Source organism: Epinephelus fuscoguttatus, linkage group LG2 (assembly GCF_011397635.1).
Source record: "Epinephelus fuscoguttatus linkage group LG2, E.fuscoguttatus.final_Chr_v1".
NCBI lineage: Eukaryota > Metazoa > Chordata > Actinopteri > Perciformes > Serranidae > Epinephelus > Epinephelus fuscoguttatus.
The window spans coordinates 39,496,682-39,524,194 of NC_064753.1; the positions used below are offsets into that span (position 1 = coordinate 39,496,682).

The 27,513-nt window shown below is 40.7% G+C and overlaps 1 protein-coding gene across 4 annotated transcripts in view; it reads left to right on the forward strand.

Moving 5' to 3' along the window:
- The window catches only part of itga11a (integrin, alpha 11a), a 117,458-nt gene that overhangs the window by 45,316 nt on the left and 44,629 nt on the right, over positions 1-27,513 (forward strand). For all 4 annotated transcript variants that reach the window (XM_049566144.1, XM_049566134.1, XM_049566156.1 and 1 more), the window contains 9 exons: positions 1,651-1,765; positions 19,797-19,909; positions 20,421-20,512; positions 20,748-20,862; positions 21,005-21,132; positions 22,453-22,601; positions 22,685-22,829; positions 23,363-23,528; positions 25,794-25,864. In XM_049566144.1, the coding sequence (XP_049422101.1) occupies positions 1,651-1,765; positions 19,797-19,909; positions 20,421-20,512; positions 20,748-20,862; positions 21,005-21,132; positions 22,453-22,601; positions 22,685-22,829; positions 23,363-23,528; positions 25,794-25,864 (1,094 nt within the window). The remainder of the gene's footprint in view (positions 1-1,650; positions 1,766-19,796; positions 19,910-20,420; positions 20,513-20,747; positions 20,863-21,004; positions 21,133-22,452; positions 22,602-22,684; positions 22,830-23,362; positions 23,529-25,793; positions 25,865-27,513) is intronic.

A 27,513-nucleotide genomic window follows, 5' to 3' on the forward strand; every position in this document is an offset into this window, starting at 1 on the left:
GAGCCTAAAAATCAGCGGGTCATTAAAAAACACCCTTGTTTTGAGTCTATAAATCTGACAGGACAGCTTGTTACAAATCACCCTTGTTTGGTGCCTAAAAAGCAGCTGGAAAACACTGACAGGTCACCACAAAATGCACATTTGGAGCATAAAACGCTGCAGAAAACACAACTATGACTATGTGAAGAGTGGCCTGCAGTCTGGCAGGCATCTCGCCTTGGTGACACACCATGCACCGTCCCCTCCACCTCCCTATGGCATATATTACATCACTTTAGAAACAATAATATGATATGTATGAAATGTGCAAATGTAATGTGTTTGTGGTTTGCAGAAATGCGTAATGCCTGCATTTTTTTCCTGGTAACTTTCCTTTGCCATTTTCTCCATGCATTTTTTTTTGCTCTGATATATAATAGCTCCCCAACTAAATTGGTATTTTTGGGGATTTAGAATATTAATGAGCACTGGTGTGAAGGTCAACATTGAGATGAATCATCAACGGAGCAACATCGATCAACACACGCACATTTACAGTAACTCTGGCAACTGGTGAAACAGAGATCAGCAGGAGATTAAGTAGAAGACAGATGAACGGAGAGAGATGGATCAAGAGGAAGTCGGAGTGGCAGACGATTACGTTTTTTCCCCTTCTCTCAAGCCAGGAAGCAAATCTCATCACCTCAGTGTCCTTATATACTCTTTTGATGGAAATTTAAAAGCCACATAATGCTATCGCCATTAATAAGCCTAATGGGTAACATGGTGACATGCAAAATCTGAAAAACATACCTTCTCTGATTGGTATTTTAATTGAAAACAGGCGTTCGCTGCTCGTTTCTGCCACCTGGTAAGCTGTCTAGAGATGTAAGGGAAGTTTAAGCACACAATCGGGAAAACAGATTTGCTTTGATCAGGTCCCCCGGCAGCTTTTAGTTTTTACCCTCTGACACCTTGTAAGGTTACACTTCACCATCTATTAACTACAACACAAAACAAAACTCCTTGCTGAGTCTCGTTACCAAGCTTGTATTTGCAGTTGCACTGTATTCATTACTGATATGGTGCAGGTGTTTTCTGTTTTTTTTTATGTGGAAGGACATTTACTTTATAGTTCCTCTGTTGAAATGTAAAGCAAAGATATTCCATCTTTCTTACATCATGTTTAGGCCTGTTTTATGTTTTATCCCAGACTGGTGTCTTTCAAAGAGCTCTTATGGAAGTAAAACATTGGTCGTCTAGGTGGCCATGTTGATACGATGCTGCTTAACTCCTCTGTGTCCGCTCAGCAGCTCTGCGACACTAATACAATTAATATTTGTTGTCTTTATGAGAACTGTCTGTTTAGACTGGCCCAGGGGGACAAACAGCCAAGGCACAGGGAAGAGATTATTTTAATGATGACTAAGGATGAGTCTGCAGCTGTTTGTTGAACTAAAGCCAGATGCTGTCTGGTCTAACCAATGCTAATGTAAATATTTCTTGCAGTACAGACATCCATAAAACTTCTGAGATGCTACCACGTGGCACTGAAACCATGGATGTTCTGTTTAAATTCTGCTGATGCGACAGAACTAGGTATTTAACTACGAGTCATTAAGGACATCCTCTTGAACCAGTGCTGATGAAAATCATCTTTTCTCTTTCAAGGCTTCCATGACTGCTTCAATATCGACACAAAGAACGCCAGGATCATCAAAGGCCCTAAACAAGCCCAATTTGGATACACTGTGCAGCAACACGTGGCCACTGGAGGAGAGAAATGGTAAGGGGCTGTTATGATTTACACTCTGCTTTGATGCAAAATATTATAGCACGTTGATGATTTGCACCTGTGAAGTACTCATGTTTAATTCTGCTGATCAGTGCCTGCTGACCAAACAGCCTGGTAAACACTGTGTGCTTGAGAATCAGACGATTTCGGTGACTGGAAAAACTGCTGTATTTGACATTTTTAAGGCTTCTGACACCACAGTAACCGCTTGGATTACAGTGTCACTTCTATCATTTATATTTTATGACATAAAATATCAGTGACTTGTACTGTGAAGTATATTTTTTGCTTTTGCAAAGAAGCCAGAATTTACCCTGGTGATCTATGGCTGAGATTAAGAGGTCAACTATATTACGACTGTAAAACACAAGCGACAAGCAGCAGTGTTGACAGACTGTCTGACTTGGCAGTGAGTTTTTTTTTTCCCCCGGAAAGATAGTGATCTACTGTACCTCTCCTGCGGTGTGCAAGCTTTCCTCCCATTAATTTGTGCTTGCAAAACAAACTGTAGCTCTGAACTGGATACCTCACATTCATCACGTTACCTCATCGCACAAACTGACTCCTGATGCACACTACTATTAGGCCAACTGGCACCGTGTGGTGGCCAAAATTAGTTTCTGGCATCCCAAAATTATGTCTGGTAGCAAATACTGTGCAAGTACCATGTCGAGCTCCAGCTGCGTTTCCGTGTGTGTGTGTCTTTGTGTGAGTGTAAATCATTAGTTCTGTTTATATATATTTTAATTATTTTTATGTTTTTTTTTTCTCTCTGATGGCTTCCAGACTGGCTTCACCAGAAAAATGATAGGGCTGGTCTTTTGTTTAAATGCTTTAAAGCAACCTTTGTTTGCAGTGTCCTGACGAGACCTTAAGCAGTTGATAAGTGAATAATGAGTGCCCCCTCTAAGTGGCTTCATTCATTAGGGTGGATGTTTGATGTACAGGCATGAGACCAGGAACATTGTTTGCATCTTGCCTCCTTTTGATAATCAGCTTTGTTTAACCATCCATCCCTCCATCCATTATCTGTAACCACTTATCCTATTCAGGGTATTTACGCTATTGGCGTCAGCTAATCATGGTCGGAAATTAGCACCAGCCACCAACCAAAAGCTGGTAAAATATGCAAGTGGCTGCTAGATTTGCTTCACTCACCAGCCACAAAAACGGTGGTAATGTATTGAGTGGTTGGTGGAATCCAAAATCAACCAGCCACAGTGGCAAATGGACAAAAAAGTGAATTTCCAACCCTGCAGCCAGTCCCGGCTGACACTGGGTGAGAGGCAGGGTAAAATCTGGACAGGTCACCAGACTCACGCCAGAAGCATAGGGGCTGAAACATAGAGACAGATATTTATTCACACTCTTGGTCACTAAGGATGCTTTCAGACCTAGAGTTGTCTTGCTTTGGTCTGAATCAGGGACTAATTTTGTCGTTAAGTTGTATAATTGCCTAGAGTTGATTCATGTTCTCACGGCAGCATTTACAAGCGGACCAGATCAAATGCCTTGTGCCAGAAAGCTGCTCTTGATTGGTCAGAATTTCCATGCGGGAAAAATCCAAGAAGGAAACAAAACGTTGAAGAAGAGTACACTGGCAAGATAAATGTGACACTTTCTAATGTCACAATGGAGGGTTAGGCTTAGAGTAAACCTGCATTTCTTTGGACTGTGGATAAAAGTCGGAGAAAACCAATGCTAACACAGGGAGAACATACAAACTCCACACAGGTTCAAACCCAGAACCCACTTGCTGTAAGGTGACGGTGCTAACCACTGCAGCGCTGTGCCACCATTTGTTTTTACTGTACCATGAAAGTTAAACTAAAAATGACCTCATCTTGGGGCGTCGGTGGCTTAGTGGTAGAGCAGGCGCCCCATGTACAAGGCTGTTGCCGCAGAGGCCCGGGTTCGAATCCAGCCTGTGGCCCTTTGCTGCATGTCACTCCCTCTCTCTCTCTCCCCCTTCACGCTTACCTGTCCTGTCCATTAAAGGCAAAAATGGCCCAAAAAATATCTTAAAAAAAAAAAATGACCTCATCCTTCCCTAACTATAAACACAGTTTCAGTTGTCCCAAGGCCCCGACACACCAAGCCAATGGGCTGATGTGGGGCCATCGGTAAGTGTCTGTGGCCTTGGTTTTTGCAGTGTGTCCAGCACCACTGGGACTAGTCATCCCTTGCCAGCCTTTGTCGGCAGCTTTTCGGCCACTTTAGCATGTTGAGTCAGCAGCGGAGCCACTTGGTGAGAGAAATCTCTGATCTGCTGTTTAGTTTAAGTGAATCATTGTGTGTGAAGAGAAACAGAAATAAGGACAGCAAGCAAAAGTCAAGAGGGCACAAACAGAAGACTCTCATTTTCCATCTTCATCTCATTTTATCATTCCAGTTCACAAATATTTTCACAATGACATGGTCATCTGGGCTGAAGCAACTGAAGACCAACAGGTGGTTAGATACAGTGGTGTGAAAACAGCAGGCATACACTACTTTGTTTAATATATATATCATAACAACAGTTTGTATTGAAAGTCCTGGGTCTTCTGGTTTCCCTTTTTGAATTAGTAATACAGAGTAGCGCCACCTGCTGGTATGGAGAGTTGTTTCCTCTCACCCAGGTGCGGAACATCCGTGTCTTTGTGGTGTGTTCACATGCAACCTTTTGGCAGTCACAGGCAATGTGAATCAGTGAAACAGCCGGCCTTCATTGCCACTAGTTCTTAAATGTCGGTCTGGTGTGTCTGCAGCTTTAGGCTGTGTCCAGACAGACACTGAAGAAATGCAGCCCCCTCACTCATGCAGACACAGACAGACCTCTGCAAATAAATGTAGGGCTATTTCTATTTGGCAAAACAATCAAACCTGGCTCAACTTACACAGCAACACAATGCAGCGTCATCCGGAGCAGCACTGCATTGGCCAATAAAACACATACAAGCAAACTTTGGTGGTACTTTGTAACATGAACACTGTGCTACTGTTTCCTTCATGACCATTGTGATGAAATATAAAAGGATTACTGCTGTGCCAACTTTCCAGAGCTGTAAAATCCCTCCTCATAGAAACTGCTGTGCAGCGTTTTGGCACTGGAAGCAAATTCAAATGGATCTGTACGTTTTGGATCATATTTCATTGTCTTACAAGAATCTGTTCAACAATCAACCTTGAACTAACTTCAACTTGATGCAAACTCTACAGGATGAATGGCAGCTAGTGATAATAAAGCTATCTAGTCAAAAACTCTGAACCTTAACCACAGAGGTGACACCTCAGAAAACACATCAGTCATAGCATAAGTGTAACATAAGCATCATTAGTTATACCTAATCCTATAATTGTTGCAACAACATTGTGGTAGAACTCAGTTATGTCTCATTAAGAATTAATTGGTAATTATAGTCATTAACAGCCCGATGGTATCATTCTCATTTCTACTTCAAGTATTGGTCGTCCAACATAATGCAACCACTGTTTTTGCAGAAAATACAGCCCTAGGCTCACTGTCCCATTTTACTGTTCCTCTTGGCGAGGCATTCATCCTCCATCATCCTCAGGCAGCCTGACATATGAGGCCTATATTGCCTGATGTGTGTGTGAAAAGAGAGAGTATTATGTTCATACGAATGAAGCTTTATAATATTGCACTTGGCAATTAAATCACTCTGTTGGCTGATATCATCACAGATCACAATGTCTGTTAGTAACCTCAAAGTAAAAAGAGACTACAGAAGCTGATTGAGAGCTTCCCAGTGTGTGTGTGTGTGCGCACAGATGTGCTCTTATATTGATTTCTCTATGTGATCCAATTTGAGCTTCAGGGCAGGAGCGTGAGATATTTTTGGAAAGTAATGGCATTTTAGCTGAACCTGACTTTTCAGAGGTTGGTTTTAGGTTTAAGGTTGGAATCAGGTGCAGGCTCAGGTTTTTTATTGCCAACAAATCCCATTAAAAGACCAAAACCAACAATGAATTGATTCTACTGATGATGTCTGTGTAGCTGAGGCACGTTGGGCATACTCTTCTGTGCCAAAGGCTGCCATAAGCCAAAAGCTATTAAAAATCCATCAGCGACCCACACTGTTGACACTGGGTGTTCCTTCATCGTAATGAACATGTAGTTGATAATTTAGTCAATCAAGGAAACTGCTGTCAAAAATACTCACAAATCTATGGCTTAAAATAATCCTCAACAGATGCATGGTTAGCTTGTGATGAGAGTAATGTTTGGCAAAAACCACAGTGCCTTTAAAAGTATGTATTTGTGACTCATTTTTAAAGATTTACACCTTCATCCGGAACCACACACACTGGGTTGGAGTCAGAAAGTATTGAGACACGTTGCAGGTTTTGACTTTCCATTAACAGTAATGAAAATATAAAATATGACTAGGCGTATCCTTTAAGGTTTAGATGAGAGGTTAGGGAGTGCAAACCTGTGTGTTCCTGGTGTACAGGAGAGTGAAGTGACAAACTAGCAAGCACTGCCAGAAGTCAAAGTCTTCCTTTGCGCATGTCAGCGACAATATCAATGTCACTGTAAAATCCAACTTTTTTTTTTACTGTTCGGAGCCGCTGTCAGCCAACCATGTCTACCAGAGCTGCATGGGTCTGATGAAGCTGATTTATGTGGAATAAAGGTCACCGGAGACACTGTTTTGACTGAAGTAAATGTCTGAGAACGAGGTGAAAACATTTGCCATGGAAGAACAGTGCAGACTGGAGCTGCAGGGATTGGGATTTTGGCATCTTTATTAGGTGTTTGTACATCTGGTATAAAAGTGCCTTTATTCAGAAGCAGTAGAACAGTGGTGGTGTGGAAGAGCACTAATGTGGTGGAAAGTCTTCTTCTAATTCATGCAAGAAAACATTTCTGGAAATGTCTCCTTTATTTTATATATTTAAACAGTGTTTTAAGTGTTGTTTCATTATTGCGGCTTCTCAGTTTACTGTCTGACTGAAGCTACTGTGAACCACAGTGTGACTCTCCCACTTGTTTTACACCTTGGTTATGACTCGTCTGTCTCCGCGACAGACGACTTAGTCATCCCGTGGAGTTTAGTTTTTAAAAAGACTGGTCAGTGCAGCAGTGTGCGTAGGTGTGGGTATGTGGACTCACAGCTGCATGCTCAAACTCAAGCTGTACATTATATTTGTGTGTGTGAGTGTGTGTACCTAATCTGACAGCTCTCAGCTGGACTCAGGAATGTTGCAGGATCTGAGGGAGATATGAAAACACCGTGTTACTGAGTGTGAGAGGATCATTAAGATGATTCAGAAATAATGTTGTTTTTAATTTTGGCAAGACTAAATTTATTTCATCCACATCTAAACCAAAGATACTGCTGCTCAGGAGAGTGTTATCTTTCACCAGTGTTCACTTGGCTGAAGGATGTGAGCATCCAGCTGTTATCAGACAGCTGTCAAGGAAGTATTTAGATTCTTTATTTCTTTACAGTGTGTAGGATTTAGTGGCATCTAGCGGTGAGATTTGTAGATTGCAACCAGCCGAAACTTCTCCCATGTCCCAACAGTGAGCTCTCGGTTAGAGTTCCTTAAGTTTTCATTGTTCAGGAGGTTTTTCTAGGACCCAAACTATCGGTTAAGATCTCTTCCTCTCTAAAACAAATGAACCCAGTGATTCAATAGAGTAGAAACACTGAATAAAGCAGTTTTGGTGTTTTTTCGACGCTATTTCGCTTGTCACGGAGGGACTATTAACTACAATGGCTAATGCATACACTGGAATGGCCCTAGAGACCGTGTTTGATTTTTCTGTTCTGGGCTACTGTAGAAACAGGGCGGTGCAACATGGTGGTTGCCTTGGAAGAGGATCCGCTCCCTATGTAGATATAAATGGTTCATTTTGAGGTAACAAATACATGATTTTTATTTTCACACAAAAGGAATGCCAAACTGGTCTTTGCTGCTCTTCCTGTCTTAGGCTTTCCATGTAGGCGCGTGGAAGGGCAGTAAAGTTTGCTGTCTCTGCCTTAAGGCTTTATGCGTAGACGCGTTTAGGAATGCACCGATCCGATATATCTGGATCGAATATCGGCCCCAATATCATCAAAATAGATGGATCGGATATCGGAAAATGCAACCTATACCTGAGGCGATCCTTTCCCTTTAAATCTATTGTGACGCAAGCTACATCATACGTCATGGAGCGAAGAAGAGAATCTGCTGTGTGGAGGTATTTCACACTATTTCAACTGCTGTTGCACAATTATTATTTTTTTGTTAAAAATAAATAGTTCATCATTGCATTAATCTGTTTCATCCTGTTTCATTTTATCTTAGGAACCGTGCAGTCATCAATCGGTATCAGGTATTGGCTGATACTCAAAGCCACAGCATCGGGATCGGTATCAAAACTGCAAAAGCTGGATCGGTGCATCTCTAGGCACGTTGAAGGGCAGCGAGGTGTGCTTTCTCTGCCTTAGGTTTCCATGTAGGCACGTTGAGGGCAGAGAGGTGTGCTTTCTCTGCCTTAGGCTTTCTGCGTAGGCCTAGGAAAGGCAGAGAGGCCCCAGTACAGAGCCATGCTGGTAAATGTAATACTGCAAATAGAAATAAAGTGGTCTTTACCTAAATATAAAAATACCTCATTATGACAGAAGTTCTGTTGAGTGTTACACAGAGTAAGTTTGGTAAATTTAAGTATACTAATGTAATTTTTTTCATGTTTTTAAGTAAAATCTGGAGCGACAGTAGTGAGTCTAGTTGACAAATACATGTGTGGAGTAAAGAAGTTTAAATAGAACAGGAATTCCCTCAAAGGAATATAAAGTAGCACACAATGAAAATATTCAGAATTATACTTTAATACAGTATTTTGGTACCATAGTACATTGTTTTCCATGACTGGTACCAGATTAGCAATGCTTTATTGTGGTGAAATGATGCCTTCAAGTCCACATGTCTCTCATTTCATGTGTGCCATCTAAGAGGTTTAGAGGGATTTGTATTTGTTTTCTACATGATGAATGTGTTGATGAGGTAATCATCTGTGCTGATTAGGACAAAATCTGCTCTTTTTTTTGTCTCAAGTGAATGAAAAGGCATCTTTGAAGTGCCAGACAGCAGCTCTGCAGCAGAACATGTGCACACCAAGTGTCAGCACTTCAGGGGGGCATTTCTGCTGATTGTCCGGGTCTGTGTGCTCCGATGCTTGTATTCAATGTATGTACAAATGTGACGTAGACGCACTTAGATTAGTCAGTCGGAAAACTGTGTTGTGAGTGATACACTTATAGTGAATTGAACTGGATAGTCCACGTCCCTGACCATTTATGCCTTTTAACTTTCTAACCTCCATTTTCCCCTCAAGTGGTTTCACCTCAGCTGAGCTTTTGAGGGAATTTAAATTGTTACAATCTCTGATGTTGCCTGCGAGCATCTGTGCTAGACTGCAGCGCTGTCAACTTTTCCAGAGCTGTCTGATTTCTCAAAACCCTCAGCTCTGTGTTTGGATAGGACCAGGATCACAGCTGGAAAGTGACTCTGTAAAAAAAAAAAAAGCTTTTTATGACCCGGACCTGAAGTTAGACAGGCATGTGGCTAAATTCAAAATGCTTTGAGAACCACATTAAGAGAGTAGTGTAATGTGTATTTGAGATACTAAAACTGCATGTGTAGAAGAACACTTCTCTGAGAAATTAAATAGAATAGAAGATATTTCTTTCATACCAAAGCATGTGGTATTTAGATGAGATGGGTAATATTACTGTTTTTTCAGTTTTTGGCGTCAGAGACATCAAGAAGTAGAGACATCTTTGTCAGGTCTGTTGACAGTTTCTGTCCATGACTGCTGATAGAGCTACCAAGTTGAGGAAGGGTCATAAGGTCAAGAATGTGTCATTTCCTCACATGTCTACTGAGCATTATGGTGCTCTAAACACTCTGCCAGAGCAGGCGCTCTTTGGGGAGTTGAGAAGAGGCCACTTCACCTCCAATTGGTGAAGAGCTTGGGTGTTTAAACCTGATGGGATACACGGACCTGCATACTTGAGCCACGCACCACAGAAGCCTCCCACTTGCTATTCCCACTGTTTATTTTTCTACAGTCGTACCAGGTCTCCTCAATGGAGACCTGACCTTTACTCTTTAGCTCAGTTACGAGTTGCACACCACCAAAAAACTACGGGGAGTCTGTGAAGTCTTTCAGCACTGACCTTAAATAGAGTTCCCTTTATTTAGCTCGTTTTCAAAGCTGCAAAGAAAAGTGTTTTTACACGTCATGAGCTCAGTAGGAAAACAGAATTGGATCCATTGAATTTGAGTTTAGACAAAACACTCACAGTCACGTGATTGTAATGCCTGTGTCATCAGTTTGAAGTATTTTACACAGTTTAAGTTAGAGGATACCCATTACATTTAATTCAGTGAAAACAGGACTCTGTGGCACAACATTGTGCTAATGTCAGCATTCTAACATGCTCACATTTACAGTGTTCACAGATTTTATGAGCAGATAATGTTTACCATCTTCCCTGTCTTAGCTTAGCATGTTTTTTACATGTTTATTACATTCAAAATGCAACTGACCTAGATGGGAATACCATTGGTTTTGCAGGTACTTGGACACAAACGTAAGTTTCACATTTTGACCTGATGATGGTGCTAGAGAATCCAAGTTAAGCAACTAAGAATGTTATTACAGTTCATCCCTAAGGCAACGTGATTGCTTGTGCCAAATTTTGGAGTGAAGCATCTAACAGTTTTTGAGTCACATGTCAACAAAATGATGATGCTAAAGGAGAAGTCATGGGATTGTCAAATGATTCATCCTCTGGGAACCAAAAATATCTGAACAAAAAAAAATGTGGCAATCCATGTAGATGTTGAGATATACTTTAAATACTTTTTGAGGTTTTATGGGGATTTTTAAGCCTTTATTATGGACAGTAGAAAGAATCTATTCTGTATCCCTAAGTCACAGGGGCATCCTGTAGATCAGTGGTTCCCAGCTGGTGTGTAATGGTCCAAAAGTGGGTCACAGGCCCATTCTGAATGGACCACAAGTGACTCACCAACAAAAAAAAAAAAAAACAACAACACACACACTTTATTTTTAAGTACAGTAACTCCCAGCAAAGTTATGAAGTTCCGTATTCCACTGTAGAGTGAGTGACTTACCAACTACTTGACAAAGACAGCAAACTAGTCCAATGTCATGGCCAAATGCAAGTATGACGCTTAATGTATTAAACTGTGGGACGTTGAACTAATGACTAAGGACAAATTTGGACTCCATGGCTGGACCTGTTGGGAACCACTGCTGTACTGTAGATAGTGAGATTGTTAACTGCAGGGGTCTCTTAACTTTTTCAGGCCAAGAACCCCTGAGCTCAAAGAGACAGAGCAGGGATTCCTACTACACTTTTGTCAGTGTTTTCTGAGGGAAACAGTCTGTGAGTATCTCTGGTTTGAGATGTTACAAAACCCGATATTGTTGCTCACAAGAATGTCAGTACAATTGGAATAATAATACATTTAATTGTCCAACATATTTCAATAGTATGTAAATGTTAGCCCTTACTGTTGTGGATAAGTGTAGCACAGTGATTTAGCTTTAGCTGGCTCACATGATTGCACAAGGACTCAAGGATAATGGTTAGCCAATTATTAATGTTGTGTACCCTAAATTACAGATGTTTTTGAATGTTTGTTTGTTTGTTTGTTTGTTTGGGGTTTTTTTCTTTAATGAAAGGGAGGAATTGTCTTTGCTAATAATATTTTGGATTGTGGTTAATGGGTATTTTCAGACATATTTAAATCTTTGGAAAAATAATGAAATTTAAATTCAATTAGTAAACTTTTTCTTTTCTTTTTTTTAAAAGATATTTTTCTGGGCATTTGCCTTTACTGGAAAGGTGATGGTGTGAAAGGGGGAGAGAGAGGGGATGACATGCAAAAAAGGGACACAGGCTGGACTTGAACAGCCTTGTACATGGGGCGCCTGCTCTATCCACTAAGCCATGATGCCCCCAATTAGTAAGCATTAATTTGCCCCCCCCCCCCAGTGACTCTTAGGGCCTGTTGAGGACCCAGGGTCTACTGGATAAGTGAAAACTTTGACTTGGGGATGCTGGAGGAAAAGGCAATGGACCACCAAAGTCAGCAGGATTCATCCTGTGGAGACCATAAATGTTTTTGCAAATTTTATTGAATACTTCTAACAGCTGTTGAAATATTTCAGTCTGGGGGAAAATCATGGACTGACCAACCAGTGCTGCCTTTCTTAGAGGCACGTCACTAGCATTGCTACAAATTTATCCCAGCATGAAACACAGGCAGCTCATTGTTTGAGCCAAAAGAGACCAACATGCTTTATGGGACAATGTATTGAGGCAACAAGCATGTGCTTCCTCATAAGTCACCCTGTCACTCTCTGGTCAATGCTCTCAAGTAAAGTAGACACACCAAATGAATGTCTTTGGAAAATGATTATGTGACCATTACAATTCCTCCGATTTATGAGGCAGCATTAACAGAAGAACACATATCCTGTTAATGCAGATAAATGGAATGTGATGAGCAAGCGTGACATCGGAGTAGCACGCTCATGTTTGGGGCAGGGATGTGGTTTCACAGCGTATACATCTCTTCCTTCCAAATATGAAAAACATTACCACATTAATAACAGCCTGGGCTCGGAGATGGCGCTTCCTCAAAACCCCAAAATCCTGTATCCCTTGGTAACCATGGTAGAAAATGTCTGCGCATTCATTGTGGGTCAAGTTATTTCTTTCGGTGTCATTACCATTCCTGCAGTGATGATGCACCGGGGCTAGCATTCGACCCTAATGAGCTCTGGAACATGATTGTTTGAACAGCTTCTGGTGAAATTCAGGAGGCCCCCAGGCAGGCATCCAAGTTGAAGGCAACAATGGTCCCTTTTCATCAAGGTGGCTGTATCCTGACCTGAACTTGTGCTTCAGTGCCTCCTCTTGCCAACGGACAGCAATAACTGAAGTAATAATCATGATATTAATAGCTTCGAAAATATGAGCCCTGTCGGAGCCACTGTGGTGAAAATGACTTCCAGAGTCTGTGGGACTTTAAAAAGTTGGCTTCAGGTGCAATAACACTGAAGCTTACTTCCATATGAGTCCCTCTTTGATGTGCAGTGATGGCCTGTTTGAACAACATTTCCTCTTGTCCTCATTTGCTGCTGTAAAATGTCAAATCATAACTAAATTTTCAGTGTGTATGTTTTGACTACACATCACATGCACAGCTGCCCCCAAAGAGACTCACAAATAAAGACGTCATGCCACATGGCAACAAAACACTCAAGACTGAAAGTTAATTCTTGACTTTGGAAACAGAACTTAAACAATCTCACCACTTCTGTTTTGGGGCTTTATTATATCACACGGTCTTCCTCAGCAGGAGTGTGCCCAGTTCTCATGGAAATGTAGATTCAATTTTCATCAGTACTTTATTAAACCCTGCAAGGCTGTAGTCAGTGTGGTGATGAACTGTAACAGCTTACCCAGGTCAACAAATAAAACATAATGGATAGAAGAAAGTAAAAAGTAAATAAATATAAGTACATACATACATTAAAAACATATAGTAATCGTGTTCAAATTTTAATTTTTTATGCAGTTTATATACAGAAGTGTTCTTAACTTTCGGATGAATAAACGCTTTTGTTCCCTGAAATATCCTGGATCCAAATAGCTAGCTGGGAGCAAATTATGTGTATACTCTAGCCTTGTTAGGAGAGACAACTATGCCATGGCAGGTGTATTGCTCAGGACTCGAAGAAGCGTAGTGTTGATTGTGACATTGTTTGGATGAGCGGCTCTCAAGAAATATGCAAGCAGTAATATTAGAGGCCAAGCAATGGCCCTGTTCCAAACAGGCACGTTTCAAACAGACAATGCAGTATTATAAAAAGGACAAGGCAGGGGCAATGACAAAACTTAACTGGGTGTCCTAATTCAAATGAACAGATATGTTCTACAGTACACTGCATGATTTTAGCTTTTATAGCACAAGCAGATGAATCCATTTGACATTTGAGCTGAATCAGTTTAAAGTTTTTGTTGAGTGCAAAGTCTAAATGCCTTTTCAAGCTGTGCTCTTGGGACTAACTTGAAGAAAGAAAACATATTTTGGAAGAAGCATAACTGTTTTGCAGAAAAAACAAACCCTCTCCTCTGACTGACTGTCAACTCTTATCTGTTGATGTTGTTCTGCCCTGATTAATTAAATGGTGGTTGCTGTGATGAATGCAGTCTTTGTATCTGAAGGAATTTGTTCTGCAACAAATTAAGAAATTATATCAAATACAAAATGCTACAACAGTTTTATTAATGAAATGTGTACTTACAACAGTACAACCCCAAGGACACATTTGATTTCTGCTGAAATCATGCATGTCATATTATGTCATATGAATCTCACGCTCTTCTGAGGGAGGTTCTGAGTAAACGCCTTTCCTACTAACTATGACTAAAGTGTTTCCTGGGAATTTGGAGAAGCTTTCAGCCTGACCTAGAAAACCTTAAGTTGAAGATCTGTCTTTCTTAAATTGTAAGACTTTGACCTAGAAGTCCATGCAGGAGGTTGGCCGCAGTCTGTTATTGCTATAAAGCGGTGTCGAGTGTCTTTCCTTTGGGGCACCACCACTGAACTAGGAGTTGCTCCTTTGCCCACTGCTCTCCCTGTGATTTCTACTTGGATTCAACAGTTGTTTAAATTCCTTGTTGAACTGTTGTATTTACTGAAGCTTTTCCAGGAATTTGATTAGTTTAGGATACAACTTCTTTGGGGTGCCTAAATTAGGCAATGTTAAGAATAAGAAAAAAAGTGAAAATGCTTCAAAAATTCTTATTTCAAACAAACAACCATATAAAAAAAAAAAAATACTTGGGAAACAGTTCCAATTTGGGATGCTATACTCAGTTCCTCGTGCCACTTAAACACATGCTTAAGCCCCATGATTCCTCAGCACTGCGTTCAGTGTACTTCTTCAGTCAGTCATCATGTCAGCATTGTCATAAAATCTGATTGGAAACTTGGAGCAAGAAGTGACAGTACACTTTAAATGATGAATAGCTGCATTTATGTAGCACTTTTAGCCAAAGTGTTTTACAATTTCCCTCTCATTCACCCATTCTCTGCCTTTTAAAGTTTAAATGTAACACTGAATTACAGAATTTATTGCTGCTTTCTCCATGTTTGTATAAAGCATTATGAGGCCAGTTTACTCCATTGTTCCTCATATTTCTTTAGTTAACTATTTCAGGTCTTACATATTGAAGAGATTAAACAATACAGCTGGAGATCTGTGTTATTACTGTAATGTTACTGTTGTATCTTCAGACAATGCGGGTTTGATACTGTGTACTGTATATAGATTGGACTGTATGAACTGCAGTGCAATATGGAAAGTTCCCCATCAAGTGAGACAGCTGAGGGCGGTCTTGCGGTGTCATGTTATCTGTTAACATATGTTAAAACCTCAGGCGTTTGGACGTCAAGCCTTGTGACTTTGACAGTGCTGAGATGTAAGAGTAGTGAGGCATTTAATCTAAAGATATCACGTGATAAACAGACACACATCACAAGATATAATGTGAAACCCTCAGAGGGTGGTAGACTAAACAAAACAGTAGCCTACTCAAGTAAAAGTACTGTTACTTTATAATTATATTGGCTTAAGTAGAAGTAAAAGTACTCTTAACTACTGGAGTAAGAGTCAAAATAAGTATCTTGTGAAAAAAAAAGGCGACTCAAGTTGTGTGTAATGTCATTAGATGCAATTTATTACATCAATGTTTTACATTTAAACAGGTCCTCAACAGGTAGTAACTGATGTAAAGTGCACATTTATTGATATTAAACTGCCAGATCCAGAACCAGTAAAGTTTATGCCAAATAAAATTTTCCCATAGATTGTGTCTGTCACTGCGGGTAGCTCTGATGTGAGTTCAAGTGTTTGTTTTTCTGCTAAGTTTGGTCATAGTTAGCTAATAGTTAAATAGTTACATGATGCTATAATAACGGGGTGTGACATCGTTAATCAGAGCTGTGATTCTGCTTGTGAGCAGGTCTGATAGGTGTATGGGTAGAAACTCGATACCACAGCGATCACTATTGTGCAAACTCTGGCTCCAGATGATGTCACCAGCACACAATGGGACGGTCATATCCGACATATTTTCATCTTCAGTTTTGTACAGTCGGATGAAGTGGAGATGAGTCATCTATCCTTATATATAGTGAGTGCTTTCACGCAGGACACCACTGTTTGTGTCCCACATTAAACCCAAAGTCTTTTTTTTTTTTTTTAAAATATGTAATGCAGTATGTTACATGACATATGTCACCCACTCTCTGTGTTTGCTGAACATTAAAACATTTTTTCAATACACATTCCAAAACACAAATAATCATACGAAATAGATGGTTTGTCAGTTACAGTGAATAACCAATACTTAAAGTAACTTCAGAAGGAACATAGAGAAATAAATAAATAAACAAACAGAAGAATCAGAAGCCATACACAATGTCCCCTTCAACAAAGACACAGCTTCTACACGACAACTCCATATAGTCCAATTGGTATTTCTGGTTGGTATACATTTCTTAAACTGAAAAACAACCCTTTAAATCATTCTGTAAAGAATTCCACACACCCACCACTGAAATGCACATCTGTTTTATTGTAGTCCATGCAAACTGGTGCTTAAAGCAAAATTTTCTTCTATGCTCGTCGTCCTCTGAAAAAACAAACAACTTTTGCAAATGTTCTGGTAACACTCTGCATTTTTCTCTATACATAATTAAAACATAATACATAATTAAAAGTGTCTGTAAATCAACTACATCCTTAAGTTTCAATAGTTTCATGTATCTTATCACAAATGTACTTATGTATGAGTAAAAAGTATTCTGGAAAAAAGCTACTTTTAGAAGTAATATAAAAAAAAAATACTCAAGTACATGTATTGGAGTAAAAGTAAGGCATTACCACCAACCACTGGAAACCCTAAAGGCCCGAACATACTCGGGCATACTATAAGCTGAGCAGACTCCGCGAGGAATGTCCGCAGTCATTCGGGCTTTCATAGTCGAGCACACTTCCGTATTGTAGTTTCCTGTAAAAATGTCGGTGAAAAATCCCCGCGATGTGAAAAATACATGCCAAGTAGTCACTGGTGCGCAGAGCGGAGTCCGTGTGGTCGTAAAATCTGAGCTTTGCGCGCACAGGGCTTGCGGACGTCCACTTTGAGTCCGCGCGGACCTCTGCGGAGTCCGTTCCGCCCGAGTATGTTCGGGCCTTAAAGGACTAAGGAGAGTCACTGAGCAACCTATGGATTAGGACGTATATTCAGAGTCTCCTGTAGATTCCGATTAAAATTGTTATCCATCGGTGCTTTTTAAATCTTGTTTTTAATGACAGACATCCCAGTGTGTTTTGCACTGGCTATTTGATCACCTGAATGAGTTATCATGGCCAGTAAAAACATCAGAACTCATTCAGTAGCCCAACCACAGAAGTCTTTTACGCAGGTAATGACCACGACTACAGGTACCTCATCCCCACCCCACCACTTAACCTCAATGATGGAAGAGCTGCAAGTTATCGACACGGAGGCATTGAAGCTGGAATTTTTAGCCTCCTTAAGACAAGACGTAGCGGATATTTTGCCCCAGGCATTTGGGAATGATTTAGCCACTATGAGAGCTGACCTACAATCAGTGAAAACCTAACCTGCCAGTGATAAAGCTGTGGTGAACACTGAGTTGGCCAAACTAAAAATAATGACAGCTTTAACCCCTTTTTGTTTCGAACAAGATCCAAAAAACTTAACTATCTATCACACAATGATAGAACATAGGAATGGGGCTCATAAACAACATAAAAACAAAGACCCCTCACATGATCCTGATTGTAATACAAAAGAGTTCTTATCTCTGACATACATGTGAATTATGGCTCCCTTTAAGGTCTTTATGCCCTCCATCAGTCCTGAGGTAAACACGCCAGGAGACTTTATTTTCTCCGTCACATCAAGTCAGCTAAAACCTTTCAGTGACATTTATAAGACCACACTGACCCCGCACAGGAAACCCACTGTGATGTCAAGTGCAGGACTAAGTCCTCACAAACACTACGTCATGTGAGAGGAATGTCCAGCGCTCCAACACGCAGCTCTTTGAGGAAATCTAAATCCTGTGGTGGTCCATGATGACAAAATTCCTCTGACTGAACTTGATTCTCTGGAAAGCCCTGATGGAATTAAATGAGAAGGGAAATTATTTCAGCAGTGATTGTTGGGACATTGCAGTTTAAGAGAATGGAGCAGAAGTCAGTTTTTCATCTTGATGTCAAAAGTAAATAACTGATACCCCTCCCTCCAAATCCACTGTAAAGCTATCTTTGAGCAAGGCACTAAATCCAACAGACACTTGTCACCTACAAGTATCATTCAAATACAAATATCACCTCACATTTTGCATTTAAATTTTCGTTCTTTAGTTAAAACCTATAGTTTAAACAACTATTGCATTGCTCTGAGTTTGCCTTTTGTGCCTCCTTGAGGCTCACATCCGTGGTTCTCTACATTTATCGTATGTTTGACCTTTGACCTGTCATCAGTAGCCCTGTGTCAGCTCCTGATTACAGTTGAACAGACCTAAACATTGTATATAAATATTCCATCAGTAATCGTGAGACAGTGTGCTGAAGTCCTTTCCTCTGATGCACCTGTCACATATTCAGGTATGCAGAGCATTTTCCAGTCCTTTTGCCGACACTGTGCAATGGCAGACCATCACAAAATACTGACCTTTCTGCATTTGAGCAGCACTCGAAGATCCTTCAAATTTTAGTCAGCACAGGGTTTCAGACAGAGGCTGAATAAGTTACAGATATTCAAAAAAAGAATGAACCACCGTCTCACCAGCTACCATTTCTACCTGTTTTCCAGCCATTCTGTGGTGTCCAACGTGACACACCAGAAAGAAAAAAAAGCTTGCCTGCTGCAGAGTTGTGTACAGCTCCAGTCTGCTGGCAATGGGAAAGGAGTCTATCTTTTCTAGCGGGTTTTTCTGTATTTAAAAACCCATGTTCATGTACTCATTTTGTGGGAAAAGGGTCTAATTTTAATGAGAATGACCAATGGAAATTTGGTTGTATCTTGAGGAGATGCCCGGTTGTACTGCCAGCTCCTGTGTGAGACTGTGCACACAGCTAGTGCTGCTGAACACGATTACACTAAGAGTTAACGTCCTTTGATAAATAAAGGCTTCAAATCTTGTAGGTCAGTCCATGTATTTTATGTCGGTCAGTGATCTTAACAGTGACAGTTATATTCCCTCAGACGATTAGATACCAGACAAAGACTTACTCTGACACAGAACAAATATTGTTGTCTATCTTGCTTTGTTATCACTACATAAGTCTTTACAGACATTAAATAATAGCTGAGACAATGTGTTACGCACACTTTAAAGAAACACTTCACGCCCCCAAATTACCATTGTATATCAATAACTGACCCTGTGTGATGTTGAATTTGCGAAGAAAACTTTTTTCTCTCCTCCCTTTTGTGAACAAAGAAGCCAAAGCTGGAAAAAATTCTTGCTTAATTAAACACATAGATCTGTGTTTACCAACAAATGTAAAACATCTGTTTACAAACTCTCACACAACTTATGTTGTACAATCCAAGTCTCATTTATCCAGTCAAATGCTCATTACCTCCCAGACAGACATCCCTTTATGACAGGGAACGGAACTGTAAATGAAACTTATATATGCTCTCTTCAAAGCCAGACTCCATTGACAAAAATTTGTAACTCTACTTTGTTGAGTACGGGAGCTGCTGGTCTACCGCTACCTTGACCTGTTGTTAACTTGTATTAATGTGTGATTTTGGTGTTTTAAATGGTTAGTTACACATACAAATGGTCATTTAGGGGATTACGTATTCCTCTAATATTGATACCAGGCTGTAAGTGATGCTAACTATTGGCTTATGTGCCTTTGCAGGTTATTAGTGGGCGCTCCATATGAAATGAACGGCCCTTACCAGACAGGAGATGTTTATAAATGTTCAATGAGCAGACGGACCAATGGCAACAGTTGCTCTAAGCTCAACTTAGGTAAAGTATCACAAAACACCACTCTTTATTTTTCAGACATATGCAAGATACACTACTGTACACAGTAACAGTGACAACCATGAGTTAACAATGTTTGGATAAATGTATGCATTGTATTGGTGTTTATGTGTCTGTGTCTGAGTAACCATCATGATGGCATGTGTGAGACAGGAGTGTGGGTACCATACCAATCATTCCACATTTTACTGTTTTTTTAAAACTGGTTTATGTACATTTCCACATGTGTGTTATACCACACATCCAACCGCATGCCTCTTTATACCAGTTGCACATGTGTTGTCCTGGTTAGGAAGGCACAGGAAGTTTTGTCAAGTAAACGTTTAGGTCTGAGGATGTAGACGCTGCTTGGGCTGCCCAGACAGCAATAACAAACCAAAGTCCCAGATGGTGGAACTCCTGTTTGGTCTCTGAAGGATGGTGCATGTGTTTATGTCTATCACGTGAGTCTGTGCATCCAAGATCCTCTCAATGAGATCTATTTTCTCTCAAGGAAGGATATCTCTGACCAACGTGTCAGAGCGAAAGGACAAGATGAGGCTGGGAATGACGCTCATGTCGAACCCTAAAGACAACAGCTTTGTGGTGAGTTTAAAGCCCATACATTAAATGGTCTGTTGCTGCAGAACCTTTCGAGTAAGTAAGAACACATTTAATAAAATAGCAATGGTCCAAATGGAAAGAAAATCCCACAAGATTGTCTTTTGATTACACGGTGCAGCTCTCCCTACGGATGTTCCCTGAGAGCATGAACCTAACCTTCTCTAATGTGCTGAGGTCGATGATGTTGCTTGTATAAATGCTTTCTTTTATGTTTCAGGCCTGTGGGCCGCTCTGGTCCTATGAGTGTGGCAGCTCTTACTACAGCACTGGCATATGCTCCAGAGTCAATGCGAGCTTCAAGTTCTCTAGAACAATCGCGCCCGCCTTTCAGAGTAAGCCGTAAAGTATCTTTCCTGTTTGACAAACATTCATGGCCAGTCACAGCAGGGGATTATTTCCTCATTTATGAACATCTGTTTTCTGTGTGTGTGCGTGTGCTCTCGTGATTAAGTCTCATCTTTAAATGTTTTTCAGGATGTGAGACCTATATGGACATAGTGATCGTTCTGGATGGCTCAAACTCCATCTACCCCTGGTATGAAGTGCAGGCTTTTCTCATCAACATTCTGCAGAAGTTCTATATTGGACCAGGACAAATACAGGTGTGTAAGAAAGGAAGAAGCACTTAAGGAAGATGAGATATATTGGTAATGTTCCTTGTTGGATGAATTCAAATACTGGACTTAATCTGTACAAAAGTATTTTTTTTGTCCTTGCATATTCTCTTTCAGGTTTATTATCTCTATGAGGCGTAAGCTTGGAAGGGATCATGTGTTTGGTCATGTGTGTCTGTATGTGTGAATTCGTCCGGCCCTGGCCAATCTAGCTAACTACTGAAGCAGTCACCCTTATATCTTGTGTGCACATGTATCACTGTATGCTCAAGGACCTCTCATGGTTGCGGTGATTCATATTTGCTGAGAAACCTGTTTTATTGTCTTATACCATCACTGACTGCTGATTCACTCCTCTTACGGGCTGCAGATTTTCTGGACATTGACTCAGCTGAAATTAATTAGGCCTTACCTAGTATGTTGCAGGCGACATTTTGGCTTACATCGTAGCTCAAAAACTGACATCCATAGAAAATTTTGGTCTCATTTTGAGCCAGAGCATCTGCTGATTCATTTTCCATCTTTGCTAGTTACGATCCACATTTGTTCCCGTTTTCGTTAGCTTGTCCGCCATCTTGACTGTAAGGAAGCTGGGAGGGACAATTTTACCAGGTGCAGCCGCATTGCGTTTTGGCTGCCAAGGCTTCAACCCCACTTTGTTCCATCTACTGCACATTGTCATATGACACAGAGTGTTTTAGAAGCGGAACATGTTGCTTGCTTAATTGTATTAATTTGGTAATTTCCCCCTGGTATTTGTGCTTCTACCCTAAGTAAGTAAGTAAGTAGGCTATGTAGTGAAATAGTTTCCTCTTTCTTTGTCTGTTTTAATTGTGTTTATTGTTCTAATTTCCTACTTTGTTGTGCTGTGGCCAAAGTTAATACTGTTATGAACAATATGGATCAAAGATTTGTGGTTGATTTAGTGAGCAAAATATACTTCCCCATGATTATATTGTATCTATATTTCACATATATTTGCAGGAGAACTCGATCAGCTCTGTGCAAAGCGCTGCAGCTCTGTCAACAAAAGACAAGGCACATATTTTATTAGCTTCTGGGAGGCTTTTGAAATGCCACAATGTGTCTGCTGGAACAGAATTGTCCAGACTGGCTGCGATCAACTCTGGCGAAGATCTGCACTCTACTGGATGCACTTTTCTAGTAGTGCTTGTGATATGTTCATGAAAGTTTGTTTTTTTTAGCCTACTGTGGTGGTAAATTTTATATCTTTTCATCACTGTGCTTGGCTGCAAGAAGACAGAACGGAATTTTGAAGGATCATTATCATTGTGTTTCTCTGGACAGGTTGGAGTCGTTCAGTATGGTGAGAAGGTGGTGCATGAATTCAAACTCAGTGACTACAAGTCTGTTGAGGAAGTGGTGAAGAGAGCACGCAGTATCGACCAACGAGGTGGAGAAGAGACCAACACAGCTCTCGGCATCAACGTAGCACGGTACAGTATCTTCATTTGTACAGATGAGCAGCACGACATAAGTACTTCTGATTTTACTGAACATATCAAACATGTTCTCACAGCTCACAGGCTTTCAAACAAGGAGGTCGCCGCGGTGCCAAGAAAGTGATGATTGTGATAACTGACGGAGAGTCACATGACAGCCCGGATCTCCAGCAAGCCATAGAGGACAGTGAGAGCGACGGCATCACGCGTTATGCCATTGCTGTGAGTCTGCTAAAGCTATTATTTACCTGGGTTAGATGGATTACACTGTGATTTTTGACTTAGTTTTCTGATAGCTAATAAATTTCCAGTGCGGCTTTAAAACACCATAAACATTAATGAGGTGACCTCATGGAGTTCAGTCCAGAGCGGAGCCAAAAACACTCATGGCCCACAGAGAGCTCCAGATACTGTAAGCTCAGTGGAAGTGCCGTTAAAGGTGTAAATGATCTCCTCCAAACCACATGCCTCTTTGGTTTGTGCCACTGCTGGTGCAGCTAATGGCACACTCGATTCCATTCTGCGGCTTTGCTGGGCATCCGAGCAAAAACTCTGAAGTCATTTGGTTGAAGACCAACTGGAATTGGTGACAGCATTGGCATTGGTGTAGAAAACCTTTAATCCTTTGAAACCGTGTCAAATAGTGCTAATTTTAACCTATTAAAGGGCTTTTAAATGTGACAGATTAATCCAGTTGGTCGACACTCAGGTACTTCATGCACACACTGACAGACTGTTTAATCTTACCTTCACAGGTCCTTGGCTACTACAACCGCAGAGGAATCAACCCAGAAGCTTTCCTAAATGAAATCAAGTACATCGCCAGCGACCCAGATGACAAACACTTCTTTAATGTGACAGACGAGTCGGCGCTGAAGGATATTGTGGACGCACTTGGAGAACGAATCTTCAGTTTGGAAGGTTTGCAAGGAATTTATTTGAACTACATTACATTCATTTGGTAGATGCTTTAGTCCAAAGCCACTCACAAAAAAGCGCATTAAGAAAATAGACTTGCATTGCTCTCAAAGTGGACCTATTATGCTCATTTTCAGGTTCATACTTGAATTTAGTTTTCTACTATATTTGGTTTACGCTTTATTTTCCTCATATTGTCTGTGCTGGAACACCTGTATCCACCCTCTGTTTAAAACACACCATTTTAGCGCCTGTCTCTTTCAGCCCCCCACTCAAGAAAACCCAGTCTCCTCTAATTGGTCAGTGTTTCCATGTTTTCCAAATTTCTGCACTTCTGTTACATCATTGCAGCCGGGGAATGGCTGTAAAAGAGTACAGCGGCACTTATTAATGTGACAAACCACCATTAAAAGCCTCTAAACCAAAATCTTCACAACCACGCTCCAGCAGGAAAATGATCTGAAACTGGGGAGAAGTTTACTACATCAGCAACCATGTTTACGTTTTTCCTTGACGTTAGCATGTAGCTACATGTAGCAGTGTAGGCTACATAATGTAAATGTGCCTGGAGCACATGACTATATAAAGAAATCATTCACAAGCTTTGGAGAAAACACTGTGAGGACCGTTAGGAGTATTCTGAACAGTCCGAAGCCTGAGGTTTTTGCTCACAAGGATTATGTCTACATACATTAACCTCATTATTTAAATCTTTGGCCATGTTTAGCATGAGCATTCATCATTGCAATACTATGACAAAATAAAGAATAGCATAATAGGTCGCCTTTAAACAACCACTTAAGTTCTTAGGACTGAGCAGCATAGAAACCAATCAGTAATGCTCCACTACATTTGCATGAAAATACTCTAATTTCACATTTGGTGATTATTTTTTTTATCTTTAATCAAAGGACATGGTGGTTCTTTGTAGATCAGCACAAACTTACATACAGTGAACTTGGATAACCCTTAGATAAAGTCAAAAATCCATAGTGGTCACTAATGGATCAGACAGTTTGACAGAAAGCTGTACAACAAATTAAGTATATGTTACTAAAGATTTACTATGCACAAAGTACAGACTCATACAGAAGTAATCCCTCTCAATCATCACTCATGACCATCTCTTAGTGTGTGGCAGTGTGTTTTTCTGCAGAGACTCACTCGGCCATCTTATTTGTTTGCGTGATGTTTATGAGAATGGACCTCCACAGTGCTCAGGTGAGATCGGGGCTTTGTAAAAAGTTAGTGACCAGGTGTCATACAGTAAGTAGAGACACAGCACTGAAAAAAACGCAAATATGACGAGACGATATGCCAAACGAAAGTAAATCTTCAAAGAAAGAAACAAACAGAAACAATGTAAATAGTGTGTTCATACTAAATACTCATGAGCTTGTGGTGTGGTGTGCAAATATGTGTTTTCCGACAACTTCCGTGACCTTTGGTCAATGGCGCCATATGGGGGAGAGAAGTGAGGACGATTCTAAGGGCCTCTCACTGACAATATCAGAACATTACGATTTATTTTTTATTTTTTTTCCAATAGAAAATGATGAACTTATCACTAACAGAAGACTTAATTTAGAATGTGCTTACTAATACTAAAGGTTTTTCTCTTTCAGAAAAAAAGTATCCAACATCCAGAGAGCCTCTGTATCGCCCCTTTCCTCATGTATTTTCAGGAAATAGGTTGGTCCTGCCCCTAAACCTAGCGCAAATAGTACTTTTTAGCAGGATGTAATGAGGAGTGTCAATCGAGCTGAGCAAGGTTGGCTTTTACATTTACTTTTGCAGGTGAGCGTTTTTGCAAAGAGTATCCGACAATCCTGCAGAATATACCTTTTAGATTAGTTGTAAAATGAAAATGCCAACCACTGGCTGGTTCCAGCTTCTTATATGAGAGGATTATCGTTTCTCTGTTATCTGTTATTGTAAATTAAATATTTTCCCATTTAAATGGATAAAATAAGCAGTTTGAAGATGTCACCTTAAGCCATGGGAAATTGTAATGGCAATTTTTACAAAGAAAACCATTTTCTGATATTTTATAGACTAAACAATTAATGGGATTAAGAAGTTAATCAGTCATTAAAGTAATCATTCATTGCAGTGGTAATGCTGTGACTAAGCCTGTCTCTTATGAGTGAAAAGTCCACATTGAGACTCCAGTGCTTTGGCTCTTCAAAGGTTTTGATTGTGGTTGGTAGCTTGAATTTCCTTGCTGCTGCAGTGGTTCCAAACTGTAAAAGTGACTTGTTTACACAGGAACCAGCAAGAACGGGACGGCGTTTGGCCTCCAGATGTCTCAGGCTGGATTTTCCGCACACAACGTGGAGGTGAGTCTGACTTCTGCTACCACGTCGCCTCATATCATCTGTCAGCATGTGGAACAACACACATTGTCTCAATTTCTGGCACATCATAACCCCTCCCCACAACCTGCCATTTATCACTTTCCAGTCCCCCCCTGAGGTGCCTGCTGTGTGGCCCCAGAGGTTTAGGTCATCCTGATTTAGGAGCCCCTGACAGAAGAGACAGGCCTTTTTCCACTTCAGCCATGCAGTGATGGGTAATAAGACACCACTTGTTCCCCGGGGAAACATACTAGTGAGACGCTGAGACGGGATTGAGACCGTTTTGCTGCCGAATAGTTTGTTTTTCCTTTTACTTCACAGTTTGATTGCATCTGAGAGGAAATAGTTGCAGGTGTGCTGGTACTGAGGGTGACACAGCTGGAAGAGGGAGATAAGTCCCATCTCCTCGACTACCTGCTGTTCACACCAATCTATTGATTTTCATCCCTCCCTTTCTGGCTCTTTGCGGACATTTGCTGATGCAACTGCTTTGATTTTCCAGTTCCCCTTCACAGTGTGATTTGTCAGGGGAGGAATAAATATATCCCATTTATGATGAAAAATAAATATATAGCAGATTTTGCAGCTGGGTGGCAAGAATGGCTGGAAATTTTATCCGCAAGTCCAGATTCCAGAGATGCTCGACAACACCAACCTGAGTGTTGAGAGTAGGATAACTTATTGGAAAGAATGTCGGGGCTTTAAAGGAGGAAAACAGCCCTGAGAGCCCAGATGGTTTTGCTGAATGTGACGTGTGCCAACTCTGAAGGCTGCTTATGTCATATACCGTCCATATAGATGGTGCATGCATCTGCACACATAGCATTTTCTCTGTTTGTTTGGTCAACTGTAACTAAACAATTTCAAGGCTCTCGTGCAGTTTATATCTTATTTGCTAAACTGATTTCTGCAGAATATACATTACTTGTTTGTTGAGCTGGTTCAAAATGTATATATCCTCTGTGTTTATGCAGAGCCATAACTCTGCCCCCCCTCCGCTACAACAAAGACATCCGAACCAAAGCGAGGCTCACGGCCGTTCATGCAACTGCAGTAGAAATAGGTCACTGGTTTATAAGGTTGAACTGTTTTGGGGTTTCGTTCATTTGCCATGGAGACCATTTTGACCAAAACAGACGACCACATTGGCGTAAAGCTGCTGTCAGAGTCAGTGACGTAGTGCGAGCGTGGCGAGCACACAATTCCATCTTTCAGGAAGAAATCGCAGGCCTTCCAGCATTCGCTCAAACACTGGAAAATGTGTTGTCGGCATATTGTGTACAGCAAGAAAAAAGAGCTGAGCTCATTAAGCAGAGGAACCCTATAATTACAGTGTCAGTGATACAAAGTATGGTGAACCATGGAAGATAGAAAATCCCTCCTCTTGCCCTCCCTGTGTCTGCAGCTAATTGCACTTGCTGGTTTGTTTCCTTTGTTGGATGACGATTTAAAATACACACAGATCAAGATTTAGCAGTGATTTAATAATGGACTTCAACACAGACCTTGAACACTGTGGTTTGTGAATGTGTGAAGATGTTCTACTGTAGCTTTTACAACTGTAGATGAAGTAGCTGTCATGAATTTAGTTCCAACAGCAGGTTTTTTTACTTTCTTAAAATATGAAGTCT